This window comes from Sminthopsis crassicaudata, chromosome 1, assembly GCF_048593235.1.
Source record: "Sminthopsis crassicaudata isolate SCR6 chromosome 1, ASM4859323v1, whole genome shotgun sequence".
Classification (NCBI taxonomy): Eukaryota; Metazoa; Chordata; class Mammalia; order Dasyuromorphia; family Dasyuridae; genus Sminthopsis; species Sminthopsis crassicaudata.
In genome coordinates, this window is record NC_133617.1 from 141,534,861 (window position 1) to 141,551,283 (window position 16,423).

Consider the following 16,423-nt stretch of genomic DNA (forward strand, 5'->3'; position numbering starts at 1 on the left):
TAGTCACTTAGCATTGTTCCTTTCTATTTCATTTCCTTTTAATTCCCATATTTGAATTTCAGCATTGCTATATAGCTCTGGTCTTTTCATCAGGAATGCCTGAAACTCCTGAATTTCATTAAAGGTTTATTTCCCCCCCAAATGGGATTATATTCAATCTTACTTGGAAAATTATTCTTGGCTTATTATTCTATGTCCTTTAGTTTTCTGGAATATTGTAATCCAAGTTTTCCAAGTCTTTATAGTGGCGGTTATTAAATTATATAGAATCTTGATTGTGGCTTCTCAGCACTTGAATACTTTCCTTCTGGCTCCTTGCTGCATTTTTTTTTTCTTTGACTTGGAAGCTCTGGATTTTAGGAATAATTTCTCTCCCTCTGTCTCTCCCTTCTTCCCTCCCTCATTTCTTTCCTTCCTCTTTCTCTCTACTAGACTTTTTCTGCTTTCATGTTGTCCTCTAATGCTAGGAAATATGAACAGTTTTCTTTTAAGATTTCTTGAAATATACCTAGGTTCTTTTGTGACCATGACACTCAGGTATGCCAATGATTCTTTTATTTTTCCTCCCTAATACCTGCTTTTTTTTTTTTTTTCCCTAAGACATATCTCATATTTTCTTCTGTTCTCGAATCTTTTGATTTTGTTTTAATATTTCTTATTGTTCCACGGAGTCATTTGTTTCTATTTGATCCATTCTAATTTTCAGGAAGTTTGTTGCTTGGACAAGTTGTACCTCCAGTGCAAAAATGTTAATTCCCTTTGTGTTTTTTTTTTCCATAGCTTTCTTTTTTTTTTCCTACTTTTTTTCCCTCTGACATTTCCTTTTCATTAATAATTTTTAAAAAAAATTCTTGCTTCATCTCTTTTAGTAATTCTGGTTGTCCTGAGTCTTTGCGTGTAGATGTCTTTTTCTGGGATTATATCTTGAATAATAAAAACTATAGGATGAAATTCAATAAAATTCCCTTTTTATATGAACTTTCGGAGGAAGATCTGAACTGCTCGTTTGGGAATTTTGAGTATCATGTTATTGCAGGATTTCAGGGACATATCAGGCTGGAGAGGTATACACTCTCAGTGCTCCCAAAGTAAAGGGACCCAAAATCTAATGGCTACCTGCTTGGTTGGAGCTTTTAAGCTCCTGATCTAGGTTTGGGTCTGTCTCTGTCTCTGTCTAAATACACACACACACACACACACACACACACACACACACACACACAGCCTAAGGTCTGCGGCTACTTCTTATCCTGGAATGTCACACTTGGGCAGCTGTTGATGCACTGGATAGAGTGCCGAGCCTGGAGTCAGGGAAACTTGGGTTAAAATCAGCCTCATATACTTGGGGAACTGTGAGCAATTCCCTTAGCCTCAATTTCCCTCAGTTTCTTCAATGATAAAATGGAGATAAGAATACCTGCCTTGAAGGATTGTTGTGAAATTCAAATGAAATACTATTTGTAAATCTCTTAGCATAGTGCCTGGTACATAATTGGTACTATATAAATGCGTATTTCCTTCTCTTCCCATGGCACATCTCCCTTTCCAAGTCCTCTCTTGCTCTGTGATCCAGAACTAGGCAGTGAGCAAGCCACTTGGCAAGGGCTCCTGCCCCTTGTCTGGGACCTCTGTATGCTGGCTTTAGGGCCTCTTCTTGCATGGGTGCACTGGAATGCTCTGTCTTGATCTACTCTAGATACATTACCACTGTCCACAGGTCTTACTGTCTGTCTCTCTGTGTTAACCAAGGCTGGATGACTCGTGATTTTTTTCTTAGATTTTTCTAACAGGATTTTCTTAGATTTCTCTGACATTTGCTTGATCTGTTTGAAAGAAATGTAGGATAGGGAATTTGTTCTACTTTTTATTGCTTCTCTACCACCTTGGTTCTGCCTGTCTCCCTCAGAAATCCACAATATTTACAATCACCATGGTTGATTCTGCTACAATCTATGCTCTAGTCCTTCTTCTCTTAGTGGTGTAGATTAGTTGCTTATATCCACCTATATATAAACTAACTTTTTAGCCCTTCACCTATTTTTTGGGTTGCTCTTTATCTTTAGTCATTTCTATACAATGGTCTATAAAATGAACTTATTTTGTCTATTTCCTACTCCTTTATTCATTGCTTTCTTCTGGGAGTCTTCCAAGTTGTACACAGGTTTTCACTGATAACATGTCCAATGTAACTAAACAAATTGGCCCCCTAGCAACATTAGAGTTGCTAGTCTCTGTGAGGGATGAGGTTGGGGCAGCAATAGTTCAGCATATTTGGAGTGAATTAAAAGACATCTCAACAGAATATCAGCATTAAAAACAAATTAAGAAAAACAACACACATGACCAAACACCCAAAGGAAACTCTCTTTCAGCATGTGGCTTATGGTATAATATTACTGAATACTGCAAGTTAATGTTTTTAAAGGCCATATTTAGGCCAGAATCCCACAGAGATGTGTATTTCCACTTGGCATTTACCTGCTCTGATCTGAACAATACACTTTCAGAGAATATATGAGTTAATTAATTTACTTTTTTACCCCTGTGTTCTAATAACAATTTATGTAATTGCTTAAGTGTTTTTTTTTTAAACTTAGGATATCAGTTGCTTATTTATACATTTCTTTTTTTTACAAATAAAATGTTTTCCTAACTGTTTCTGCACAAGTAACAGACCAATAGGGAATCTACTCATGATCTTATTTTCAAATTCAAAGCTCTACATATAACTAAATAAATGGAAAAAAAAAGTTATCTTAATAATATAGCAACTACTTTTTGGCTTTTAAACTTCCTAATTGTGAGAACACATTCAAACTATATCTATATAAAATATGTATACACACACACATATATGTATAGACAATTCTCTCTTTAAATTTGTATTATGCAAATTCAATTTTATGTGAAGAATTTTGAAAGAAATCTGCATTCCCCAAACCTCTCAATTAGATTAACTTTACTGTATAGTATTGTGTACCAAAAAACCCCTCCAAATGAAAGCAGAAAAAAGGGATACATGGAGAGATCATACCTTTGCCACTGCCATGTGGGGATCTTGTCTCTAGACCTGAGCAAGAGAGAAGACCTTTGCTCTGCTCAGCCCACCCATTGGCACATTAGGTCCTCAGGGGTCTGCCTTCTGATCATCCATGCTTTGGTATCATGCATACCATGCAGCTTTTGTGTTGTTCATCCTTTCCTCTGTGTCTGTGTCTGGCTCGGTCCTTGCCAGGCCCTGGCATTTCCCTGAGCTGTGTACCAGTGCTCTCTCTGCATAAGTGTGTGGTCCCTTTCTTAACTACTTTCCTTCTCTCCTTTCCCAAGCGTCTGGCAAAACTGAATTACATAAAAGTCTGTGGAAATGACCCATTTATATAATGCGAGAATTGTGTCTACATGCATGTGTGTGTATACAGACACACATGCATATATGTGTGTAAATATAAGAAATTTTTGGTCTAAATCTATATAATTATTAGAAACTTCCAATATAGAAAACTACTCTGCCAGATGTAGATTAATAATTCATCTTAGATAATTAGGGTGCTAAAAGGTTAAGTGGCTTGGGATGCTTACAAAATGAAGGAATTGGTCTGGATGATCTTTAAGGATAATTCCTCTAGTTCTAAGTCCATGATCCTATAAAATAGAGTGACCTAGAATATGATTTCTTTTAGTTCCAGGAGTACTGGGGCCTGTACTAATTTTCTGAGCTACATTAGAATATTAGTTAGTGGGCTGGAAGAATAAAGTCACTACCTTCATCTTACCCTAAGTGACCCTACAGAGTAAAGGTTTCTACCTTTCACTAAGGGAGTAGTTCTGGTGCATAGTAGGAATTAATCCAATCCAAACCAATAAATGTTCTATTAAGGACCCACCATATATCAGGCACCTGGGTGGAAACAGTGCTGGATCAAAGAGTTTGACATGCCCGAACAATTGAACAACAAAAAATATATCAGGTACCAGGTTCTGGGAAAACAAAGACAAAATATCAAATTGTCCTTGCTTTCAAGAAGCAAAGAGAGAAGAAGGGAGGATACAACATGTTGACAGATAAATAGAGAAGTAAGAATACATGTGATCATTTGAGGAGGGAAGAAACACTCCATAACAACTAAGGGGATCTGTGACATTTTACTCACTGAGTCTGGGATGGAGGACTGGGGCGGGGATTTGTGTGAAGCCCTCTGCCCTGTTGTACTCACCTGCTCGGAAGAGAGCCCCAGCAGCATAGTGCATTGCCAGAGTGTGGATGAGCTGCCTGGCAGTGGTGAAGATGGGTCCCCGCTCAAATACAGAGAAGGAGAGAGGTGTGTGGTCAGAAGCAATGTACAGCTTCAGGGACGCATGGATGCTGACTGAGAGATTCACTGGCTGGATGGCTAGTCTTCTTAATTTCACTGGATTGACCAAAGCTTTGACGTGCTGTCTGACTTGCTCAGGCAACAGCTGTGTGAGGTCCGAGCACTTCTTAGAATGACTAGCCAGTTTGCTGTTGGGAAGATAAGTATCAAAGAGAGTTTTGATGTAGTAAACAAATGTGTCTTCTACATATAATCTGGCTGGTTTCATTTCAAAACTAAATTCATTAATATCAAACAGAAAGTTCTGTTTCTCAGACAAAGTGATGCAAAGTTTGATAAAGCAATTTTCTTTATATTCTTCTAAATCTTTGCTAGATATGAGGAGATTATGCATTTTGGACCACTGGATAGTTTCCACTTTTTCTCCCTGGCAGACCAGAACAGGAAAGTGGAAATTGGATTTGTTATAGAGTTGATTGTCCAGCTGAAAATCCCCACAGAAGACCTCCAGGCTATAAAGCTGTGGGGCTCCTGTAGTAGTCCCTTCAAGAGGTAGGGCTCTGAGATAGTTGACCACTGGTTCCATGTTTAGAAAAATGTTATCCAGCGTGAGCCGCAGAAGCTCAGATGATGTTTTGTGGTGGGTGAGATCATCAAATACTGCAAGGCTTGACTGAGTGATGAACACTTTTAGTGTAACACTCTTCCCCAGAGTCCTGGATGAAAAAAAAAAAAAGAAAAAAAAGATGATTTTTCTATTTTATGACAATTCGTCACCAAACACCTCCTGATGTGACACAAAATTGCATATGAAACAAATAAGAGCACAAATGGCGGTACATTGTGTCTAGATTGATCCAGTCACACCCCAATAGCAATGGGAAATATCCCCAATGGGACTATTATAAGTTCTTGTTGTGTCTTTCTATGCAATCTTTTATCAACACTATGTTTTTATTCCAATGTCCTTCCAGGTTATACACACTTATTCATGATCATGCTCATCATAGAGCTCAAAGCTGAGGACATAAAGAATATGATAACACAAAAACCTTAACAATCCTTCCAAATATTTCCTTTTTTTTTCTTTTTCACCCTAGCTGCAGAAGTCATTGCTGTTTACTACTTTCCTATTTTGAAAACACAAGTGTTCGCTTTAGTAACCAAGACCATTTTTGGAGTGAAGGTATACTTTCTCTGTGGTTGGACTTGCTCAGCTACAAAGTGATCTGTTCAATAAGAAACTGGTCAACTTTCTAGAGAATTAGCCCAGTTGTAATATTAATACAGGCCTAAAAACACGCATATTTTTGCATAATCTCTTGAAGACAACAGTTTTAAGTACTAAAAACAAGCACTTTTAAAGAGGGGCTATAATGGAACTGAGAATGAAAATTTATAGTAGAGTCAAATCTTCCCATATGGATTAAGGATGTGTCAGTCTTAAATTAGTGAAAATTTTAACTTTTAATAAAAACAAAGCTTTACTCTATTTACTCTTTCAAGCCCCCAATTCTATAAAATGAAAGGATGAACTAATGATAAAACTCTATGTCAGTGCAATTACTAGTATTAGTGTTCTCTTTAAGATTCTTTCCAAATCTATGATATTGTAATCATAGATGTATATATGATCTTGGGCACATCTAAGTACTTAAGCTCAGCTAATACATTTTTGCCTTGTAAGTACTGTTAGGAAACTTCCTTTAAAAAAAGATTTGATATATTCAAAATGAATTTGTAAAAGCTTCCATATAAAGAGACAATTGTAAAATGCTAATGGGTAATTAAAATTGTGTTCTTTTAGATAATATAGCATTTATCTTCCTAAAGCATTTATACTAATATTCTTTCTACTTCCTTTTCTTTATAAGCATTGTAAAGGTCAAATTTATCTCCATCTACATGAATACAAATTCTGAACTTGGAGACTCAAAATTGATGATACATTATAAAAGAAAAACTAAGTGCTTTTAAAAAAATTAAGCATATTTTAAGATATAACTACTCAATGTTCATATTTTGTATCTTTAAAATGTTCTTTGGTAGCAAAAAATGGCTAAGGGAAGAGAAGAAATCCTGGAAAATATTTCTATTTTTGTTGTCTCTCATATTTATGGAATATAATTTATAATTCCAAATTGCCATATAGATGTATGGCTAAACAAAGATTAATTTATACTTTGCAACAGAGTATATATTGTGAGTATATAAATTCTAATTTGTTAAGTAGCTTGTGAAATTCATCATGGATGAATTTTATTTGATACACAAGATCATTTTACTATAATAATTATAAATGTTAGCCAATTGACAATGATATTACGCTCTATTTTGACTTACACAATCTTTAACCAAAAACCACTTGGGAAGAGAGATCTGGGACCCATAATGTCATAAATATAAAGAACTCCTACATAGAAACTTGCTCTACAATGCAGCAAGAAGCTCATCTACAGCTTAGACTTAGGTCTTCCTGATTCTAAGGCCAGCCCTTTATCTCTTATAAAATGATGTTGTAACAAAAAAATGATGGGCAACAAAGAAAAACATAACACTATGCATAAATTGCATTATAGTTGGAAGGCATGCTATGCAACTACTAAAAAAATAAACTTACCTGTTGGCATTGGTTAAGATTGGTCCTGCTTTTCCTTCTGGGGCCATTGTTATGATCACTGTACCACACTCATGAGTGATGTCCACATACACACAGCCAAAACCAGTTAAGAACAAAACCTAAAAAAGGAATATTCACATTTATAAAAGAGGAAATGCTACTGAAATGAATAATTTTCAACATCTCACATTCAGGTTTAATACCATGGGCACTTTTTGCTTATATTCTTTTATATCCATGTAGACAAGCTATTCAGTTGACTTGCAAATGAAAAAAATATCAAATCCAGATTTTTATTATCCAGCTGTAAGGTTCTTAGTGGAAAAATGATGGATGAGAGGGCATGAGCTTCTTCATCCTTTGCTTCTTTGGGGCTGGCAAATACATTTTGATTGGGGTGGAGCTTGGCCCTACAGCTTTTTGTGAGCATATGAATCTTCCTGGAAGAAAAACAAACTTAGTGTTTGAAACTTAACTACATGATATTTCAGGGATCTTTGAGTGCTGACAAACCAGCTCGGGGCCGCCCTTCTACTCTGAGAAGCGCCAAAAACTGAAATGAAAACTACCAGCAAGACTTTATTAGCCTCCCCAATGACAAGGACATGGTGTAGGAAGGTCAGATGAATGCGAAATTTTATTTGCCTTGAGTCAGAAATGTAGTATTTTTTGGTAGAATCCTTAAGAGAGAGGGAAAATGCTTGGGAAAAAAAAAGTTATAGGAAATTAGATTCCAGCAGAACAGATGTCCTTTCAACATTTAATACTAATGCTGTAAAATGGATGTTTGACAATAGCAATGGATAATCTGAAAAACAACCCAGGGATACAAATCAGGTTTCCAATCAGGTTGGGAATCTTGGTCTGGGGCTGAGGAAAAGAACTAATGTATGCATGATTTGAATAATTTTCTTTGAAGATTTTTGGTATGACTTTTGTTCATGCTTGGCTCCTTTATCATTGATAGGCTAACAGAATCAAGCTGAATTAATGCCCACATATCAAATAAAGGAAGAAGTACAGGAATCATACCAGTAAAGTCAAAGAACTAGAAATAATGCTTCTCCTAGATAATTAGGTAATATAAGCTATAGGTTGTTCAAAAATGTAGTTTCCATCTCAATTGGCCTCAGAATTTTGTAGTTGTTATTCTATGTCAAAGCATTTTATAGAATTTTGATATATATATATATATATTCCCTTCTCCTTCCTCCAAAATGTCCAGATAAAGCAAGAGCAGACCTTTAATGTGTTGGCTGTCTCCCCATGGAAAACATGAACAAAAATCTCACGGGGATGGATAGACTTTCCTCTATAGTTTGCAATATACTACTTTGGTAGATGTGCTCATTTGCTTCAGTGATGTCTAATTCTTCATGACCTTATTTGGGGTTTTCTTGGCAAAGACAATGAAGTTGTTTGCTATTTCCTTCTCCAGATCATTTTATAAACAAGGAAACTGAGATAAACAGAGTGAAGTGACTTGCCCAGGTTTACACATCTGGCGTCTGAAGAGGATTTTCAAGTCAGGTCTTCGTGATTCCAGACCTGACTCTATCCACAGTGCCACTTAACTACCCATGTCTTTGATGAGACTATCTAAACTGATTAGAACACAGATCCATCTGAATAGTTCAGTGTTTTATGGTATACTGTCACAAAACTATGTGAAATGAGACGTGTTTCTCCCATTTCAGGCAAAAGTGATACAAGTAGGAAGGTAGTAAAGCTAGGTAAGATGTTTCATAACATTCCACAGCCCCTCATGTCCCCAAATGAACCTATACTACCAGGAGAATACAAGGGATTCTGGAGTTATGAGAATGGAGGAAAACTCAGAATCCTGATCTAAATGCTGATTTGAAATTTAATTTTCAAGGGAAGCTATCAATTGAGAAAAAAAATTGTTTTTGTATCAAATATCTCTGATAAAGGCATGTTATCCAAGCCATATAGGAATTAACACAACTATATGTGACCCAGAGTTACTCCCCAATGGATAAGTAGTTAAAGAATATAAACAAAAGAGAATTCCAAATTATTAAAAAGAAAAATACAAATCAATACAACTCTGAAATTTTACTTCATAACTAGAAAATTGGTAAGGATAAGAAAAGATGAGAACAATTTGTGTTGGAGGGACTTTATGAAGATGATATTTTAGTTAGTGAAATTGGGAAATCATTTGGGAAAGTAATATGAAATAAAGCTAAGAAGGTGACAAAAATATCTAAGTTCTTTGTTCCAGATAACCCATTGCTAAGTATATAGCCCAAGGAAATCAAAGAGAAACAAAGGCCCTCTCTATACCAAAATATTTACAACAGCATTTATATAGACTGACTCATTGTAAAGAAGGTTCTAACCAAGAGAACTGCCCGAGAATGGAAGGAATTGCTTTATGGGGGAAACAAAATGCTAGTTAATGTAACTTTCAAAATAATCAATCACCAAGCATTTTTAAAGCACTTATTATGTGCTAGGTACATTGCTAGGCACTAAGGAAATAAATGAAAAAAAATGAAAAAAAAATCCTGCATGTCAAGTATTGTCCAACTCATCCTATTTTGAAAATAATTCAATGGAACATAATTCAAATTTAAGCAAGATAATGCAGACAGGAGATGGAATGTTGTAGAAGGGGAATAGTAAAGAAGCACACAAATGTGCTAGGATGTAGAGAGTCTGAGAGTGACACAAAATTAGGCTGCATACAAATTGTGGAGAGTTTTAAAAACTAAACAGAAGTTTGCATTTCACTCTAAAGACAGTAGAAAGTCTTTAGAGTTAGAGGTGATATGGTCAGATATATGTTTGAGGAATATTAATTTAGCAGCTGTGTAAAGGATGGATCCAAAGGAAAGAGATTAGATGCAGGAAGACAAATTAAGAGGCTAACTCAGTACAGTCCAGGTGTGAGTTGATTAGGAAACGGACAATAGGAGTAAGTACCCATGGTAAATGGAAAGAAAGGGAGGGATTCAAGAGATGTTGCAGAAGTAGAATTATCAGTACTTAGTAAGTCTTTAGATAAGAAGAGTGAAGGTCAAGAGTTGGGATACTTTTATGGCATAATGAAACCTTTATGTCAACAGGTCTGTTTATCAAATTCCTTTGGAAAAGGCTTTAGATATATTCTATATATCAAGTGATTAATCAACAACAATATACACACATATGTATATATGTATATTTATTTACCTTGTGATAGGCACATTGTTAGGTGTTAGAATTACAAAGACAAAGAAACAATTTCTACTTGCAATGAACTTACATTCTAATGGGGGAGATAATAAGTTACATATATGTATACAGTACAAATATAAGTATTTATGTATATGATAGGTTAAGTAGGTTTTTGTGGGCTGACCTGAGTCACTAAAGTAGTATATATAACATATTTGTATGGAAAAATATAATCTTGAGTCCCAAACAACCAATTTACAAATAAATTTTTGGGACAAAAATTTGGGACTGCAAGTACATTCTTTTTCTGAATCATTCCAGAATGATTTCACATCTATTTAAATTAGATAGACTATGTGTATGTATCTCTCTCTCTCCCTCTCTCTCTCTCTCCATATATATATTTAGATAGATAGATATATGTAATACATCCACATATGTATATCCACATATATATGGTTTTATATACTGAGAATGTAAGCTCTTTGAGGATGGGAGACTTTTATTTTTGCTTTTGTGTTCCCAGAGTCTACCACAGTATCTGTCACATAGGAAATGATTAATAAATGTTTGTAGAGTGACCTGGCACGCCACTATGGCAGATCAGAGATATAGGGAGCTATGCCCAAATGAAACAATGCTGCTATTTTTCTGTATATACTTTCCATGCTATTGTAAAATAAACTTTTTTTTTTTGTTTTTTTGTTTTTTTTTGCTTAACATGTTATATACTCTATGGAGGGCCTAATTTCATTTTAATTCTGAGGTAGAACATTTGAACCAGCATGGTTACTCCTTCTTCTAGACAAGTATGTAAGGCGGCAAGAAGGAAGAAATGTCTAGGACTAGAAAGAATAGTGATGGATAGAGTCTTCTATAGGTAGCCAGGTATCCATGGGTACAAGATTAAAAAAATAAAAAGCTTGTTGGGCTCTGTCTTGATGTTGATTTTATAACATAAACATTTTAAATTTAGAGTCATAGCATGTAAGAGTTGGAAGGTATCTCAGAGCTCTGATTCAGTTGCAGTCCTCTTCTAATTTTGCATATAAGGAAACTGAGTTAAATAAAGTTGAAGTATGTAGCACAGCCAGGATGTTAAGAAACCTAGAGACAATGGTGAAATAGGACTAGTCAAAATACTTGGGAAAGTTTCTTCTAAAAAATGTTTAGTCTTAGTGGAACATGCAATCTATCTATAAGTAACTGAAAGGATGTTATGTGGAAGAGAAATTAGACCCCAGAGGATGAACTAGATGTAATAGATAGAAGTTAGCAACAATAAAGGAGAGAAGAAAATGTTGTTCTAATTAATGTAAGAGGGGAAATTTTCTAATAATTATAACTTTCCTAAAGTGGGACTGGTAGGCTCTTTATCATTGGAAACTGGCTGGCCACTTGTGGAACATACTGAGGAGGGAATTCTAGTTCAGATAAGAGTTGGATTCTATGGTCTTAGACATACCTCTCAATTTTCAGAGTCTATGACTAGAATCCATCCAAATGTATTTTCCATAATATTTTATTTTATTCTTCAGCGGTGCATCAAATTGTTGTCATGTTATTAACAATGAGAGAGAAATTCACAACAATGTAGTCTTTCAAACCTAAAGCTCACCTGGAAGTAATACAATTGATATGTGCCCCACAAAGGCTAAAAAAAAAAAAAAGGTCTTTTCCTTAAAAAGATAATGAAAAAACTACTCTTACCTGGTCCAGAGGACTAAGGCTCTAACTACTGGTATGACTTCCTGATTGCCAAAGGAATAAAAGCCCTACTGCATGGGCATGGACAATCAGTGTCCCACAGGACAAATCACTGTCCCATGTGTGAGTCCACATGTTCTGACTAGGGCACAACATCACAGCAAACAGAAGAGGTGTGGGGAGTTATGATCAGCTGAATCAATGTGACATCTTTGCTAACAGGTAAACTTTTTTTTTTTGTTAAGATCTACTAACATTGAACCACAGGGCTGACATAATACTTCCATTAAAGAAAACAAAAACTCAGTGGATAGAGCACCAGCCCTGAATTCAGGAGGACCTGAGTTCAAATATGATCTCAGACACTTAACTCTTCCTAGTTCTGTGACCCTGGGCAAGTCACTTAACCCCAAGCGGCTCATCAAAAAAACAAAACAAAACAAAAAAACAAACAAACAACAAAAAAAAACTATCAAGTTCTAATGGTCTTTTTCATTGTTAGAAACTTCATTGCCAGAGGCAGAAAGATATAAAAGGCAAAGAGATGGATTCCAAAATGTACATTCCATTCTTTCTCCTTCACAAAGAGAATCTTTCCAAACTCCCTTCCAATGAAGGACCAAAACACTCTGAGTCTCAAAGTTCCCTAAAAGTCAGTGATACTGTGTGTGAGATTCTTTGAAATGTTCTTTATAGATATCTAGGGAATTCTCTTAGCATCAGGATCATATCTGTCAAGCCCTATTTTGGGGATTTCTTTTCTCTCTGGATTTCCTCAAGCCTTTGTAGTCAGGGATGCTTCAAAGCTGAGAAAAGGTGCTCATTCCTGCACCTTCACCGACAGTGGTCTTTGGACCCCAACAGTCTCATGTTCCCATTAATCTTTTAGGAGCTGTGTGCCATATGCCCTGCAGATCATTGTTTCCTTCAAATTCTAAAAGAAGAATTGTTTCAGATTTTCTCAGACAACCCTTCTGTGATACACTAGGGCATATAAATCACAGGAGAGAGAAGGGGGTTGCTCCTCTGATGAAAGGAAGCAGCTCTTATGCAGAAAGGAGTCTGTCTTCAAGGAGCTTTCCCCTGGCCCTTGATCTAGAGAGACATGTGAAATTCAAAGCCAGGAAAAGCAGAATTAAAATGCCATAAAATTTCAGTACAACAATAAAGACCATCTCTTGAACTTTTGTCACTCCAGTTCTGAAGACAGAACAGGATAATATCACCTTCATTGAATTTATATATGAGAAATAGAAATTGAAGCATATGCTATTTCATCAATTCCACCAAAATTTCCACTGAATCTAATTAAATAAAATTCAGATGGAATATAAAATCTTACACGTGGGTTCAAAAAAATCAACTTCACAAAATGATTATGTTTAGATAGCAGTTTTTCTGAAAAAGTTACAGGTATTTTTGTGAACTGAAAATTCACATGAGTCCATAGTATGACAGAAATAAAAGCAAATGTAATCCTAGGTTATTTTAACAGAGGTGCAGTATCCAGGATAAGGAAAGTGATTCCACCATTGTACTCTGCCCTGGCCTGTCCACACTTAAAATGTTGGGTTTGATTCTAGCTGCCACATTTTAGGAAGGGCTCAAGAATAAAAGATTTTCAGGGGGATATGATAACTGCTGAAAAAAAATTTTAAAAACCATTTTTATTTGAAGTTTTGAATTCCAAATTCTATCTCTCCCTCTCTGGCACAATAAGCAATTAGATAGACTATCCATGTATAATTATGTAAAACATTTCCATATTAGTTATTTTGCAAAAGAAGACTTGAATAAAAGAACAAAATGAAAGGGTGAAAAAAACTCATGCTTTATAGTCTGTATTCAATCAGTACCAGTTCTTTCTTTGGAGGTGGATGGCATGCTTTATTATTAATCCTTTGGGATTATCCTGGAACACTATATTGCTGAGAATAACCAAATCATTTATAGTTCTTCATTGAATAATATTACTGTTACTGTGCACAGTGTTCTCCTGGTTATGTTCACTTCACTACGCATCAGTTTATATAAGTCTTTCCAGATTTTTCTGAAATGATGCTGTTTGTCCTTTCTTATAGCACAATAAAATTCCATAATCATCTCCTACAGCTTGTTTAGCCATTCTACAGCTGATGGGCTTGATTTCCAATTCTAAGCCATCACAAAAAGAATTGCTAAAAAATTGTACAAACAGCTTCTTTTCCTTGTCTTTTGGGATGTCTTTGGGACATGAATCTAGAGTGGGATCACTGGATCGAAGAGTATGAACAGTTGTATGTATGCTGTCTTTAAGCATCTGAAGGGACTCTCATATGGAAAGGGTTCAAATTGGCTTTCAGAAGAGACATAAAATAATGGCATGAAAGGTGAAGATAGAACCAGAGCTTATTCCCTGTGTGATCATTTATCTTTTATAAAATGAGGGTCTTAAACTAGATGATTTGATCTCACAGGTCCCTTCTAGCTCCAACCTGAGGATTTTATGTATGAAGAACAATAGGTAAAAACAGCAGAAAGGACACTTTTGAATCTGATGTCATCTGAAAATGAAAGGGCGGCCCTTAGAGGTTAGTGGTTCTCCTTTATTAGAAATCTCCAAGCAGTGACTGATGGTCCTCTTATTAGGGATGATGGAGATGGGATTCTTCTAAGTATGAGTGAATAAGGTAAGTGGGGCAAGGGAAGAAAATGTTGAGAACTCTATTTCTATTTATTTTTATCTAGAATGAATTTTATTACTATTTAATATATGGGTTACACATTAATACATATGATCAGGTGTTTTCCCTTAGTCCACAAACAATCACATGTCATGTACAGTGTAGGATATTATCTTGAGGGAAAGTTAAAGCTAGTTTTGACTAAACTAATCCTCAGAAATGGATAATGGCTTAGAAGAATTCCTGCAGAGAAACTATAGATTGAAGATAATATTGATGATGTAAGCACAAACAGGAAAATGGCATCACTCATGTTGCTCTTAACTCTAATTCTCATTCACCAGTTACCATATTAGGAAGTAAGAACAATGATGATCTCATTGGTTCTAACTAGAACTCTTCCAAAAGAATGATCAAGAAGATTATTCGAAATATGGATTTACATCCTCTCTCACTAACAATGAACCTCAGCGTAAGTGTATTTGTATTTTAATATTAGCTAAAGAATGATGCTATTGTAGTTATCAAGACATTTAAAAATTAGATTTTTGTTATTTAATGTAACATATGCCAATTACAAAAATTCTCATATTTGTATATTTTAACAGCTGGAAACAATTTCCAAAACTATTCAAAATCTTATAAGACCTCCAGTGTTTTCAAATTCATTAAAAAAAAAAAATCACATATGAAATAATTTGCTACTGGTTTACCTCAAGAAAGTTGGAAATGTCAAAGCTTTTGCAAAATTAGTGATTAATATTTTAAAACAAATAATGTGATTTAGGAAGTGCAGCTAAAGATGCACTTTTTCCATATGGACTTCATTATCTTTGTGAAGTATATTTTTTGGCTATAAACAGTCATGAAAATCAAGTATTTTGGAATAAACTAAATTTAGAACTACATTTTTCAATTGTTTTATTACAAAGTGTTAAATATTTTTAAAAATATTAAAGTATATTTAATCATAGTGCTTCTCACTGAAAATATTATCAATAATTTAGTGTGAAAATACTTTATACCATTAACAAATAAAATCAAAATTATTTAAAAGCATTGTTTTTCATCTTTATCTTATCCTTTAAAATTTATTTTTGTGCACTTTATAATATAGGAAATATTTTAGTACAGTGGTACACATATGTGATTTATAAATGAATATATTGGGATAGGTACATTTTTTAAAATCTAATACAGGTATATTAAAAACACAGGTACATTCTCTTGCATGAAACAGTGGAGATTCTGGGACTCTGGATTTAGCTCTAACATTCTGATGTACATATAAGTATGTCCATATAACTTTATCTTTGAAGCTTCTGCCTTTATGGCGCCTTCTATGTGTAAGTCCTTTGTAATGTCATCCCTTTCATATGTCTTTCTATGAACTTTCATGGACTCCATTCTTCACCAAATCTCTATCTCTAGACAATTTGAAAGCACATTTTTTTTTTTTTTTTTTGATATGGGAATTACAGTCTCATGAATTACAGAGAGACATACAGATACAATTCTCATATAAGGACAAGGAGATTCCATCAGACAAACATTTTGAAAAACATATAAATGAAGACAATGACAGGCAAACCTTTGGCACAGCAGGGTTATATCTGGCACACTAACCTGTGTCCCTTGGTTGTTAATGTCAATGAAATCACTCCATTCAGTTTCTATGTCATCCAGCGACACAACTTTCAGCAGAAGGCTAGGAAGTAAGTCTTTGGTCCTACATTCCGGGTAGCTAGCAATTTGATGATATAGCTCATGATGAATGGAACATTCTGCTGGAATTTTTCTACAATAGACTTGAAACTTTGGAGTATCTGAAATGTTCAAAAACACTTTCATTAAATTTCTCAAACTGACTGAATGAGGAGCCTTATAACTGAAAGATAGAGCCACGTTAAGCTTGAGATATCATGTAGTCTGTG

General features: G+C 35.0%; 1 protein-coding gene across 3 annotated transcripts in view; it reads right to left on the reverse strand.

The window, feature by feature from the left end:
* Positions 1–16,423, reverse strand: part of VPS13B (vacuolar protein sorting 13 homolog B) — a 973,300-nt gene that overhangs the window by 24,724 nt on the left and 932,153 nt on the right. For all 3 annotated transcript variants that reach the window (XM_074268391.1, XM_074268380.1, XM_074268399.1), the window contains exons 53-55: positions 16,116–16,315; positions 6,934–7,052; positions 4,215–5,029 (exon numbers count right to left, since the gene is read on the reverse strand). In XM_074268391.1, the coding sequence (XP_074124492.1) occupies positions 4,215–5,029; positions 6,934–7,052; positions 16,116–16,315 (1,134 nt within the window). The remainder of the gene's footprint in view (positions 1–4,214; positions 5,030–6,933; positions 7,053–16,115; positions 16,316–16,423) is intronic.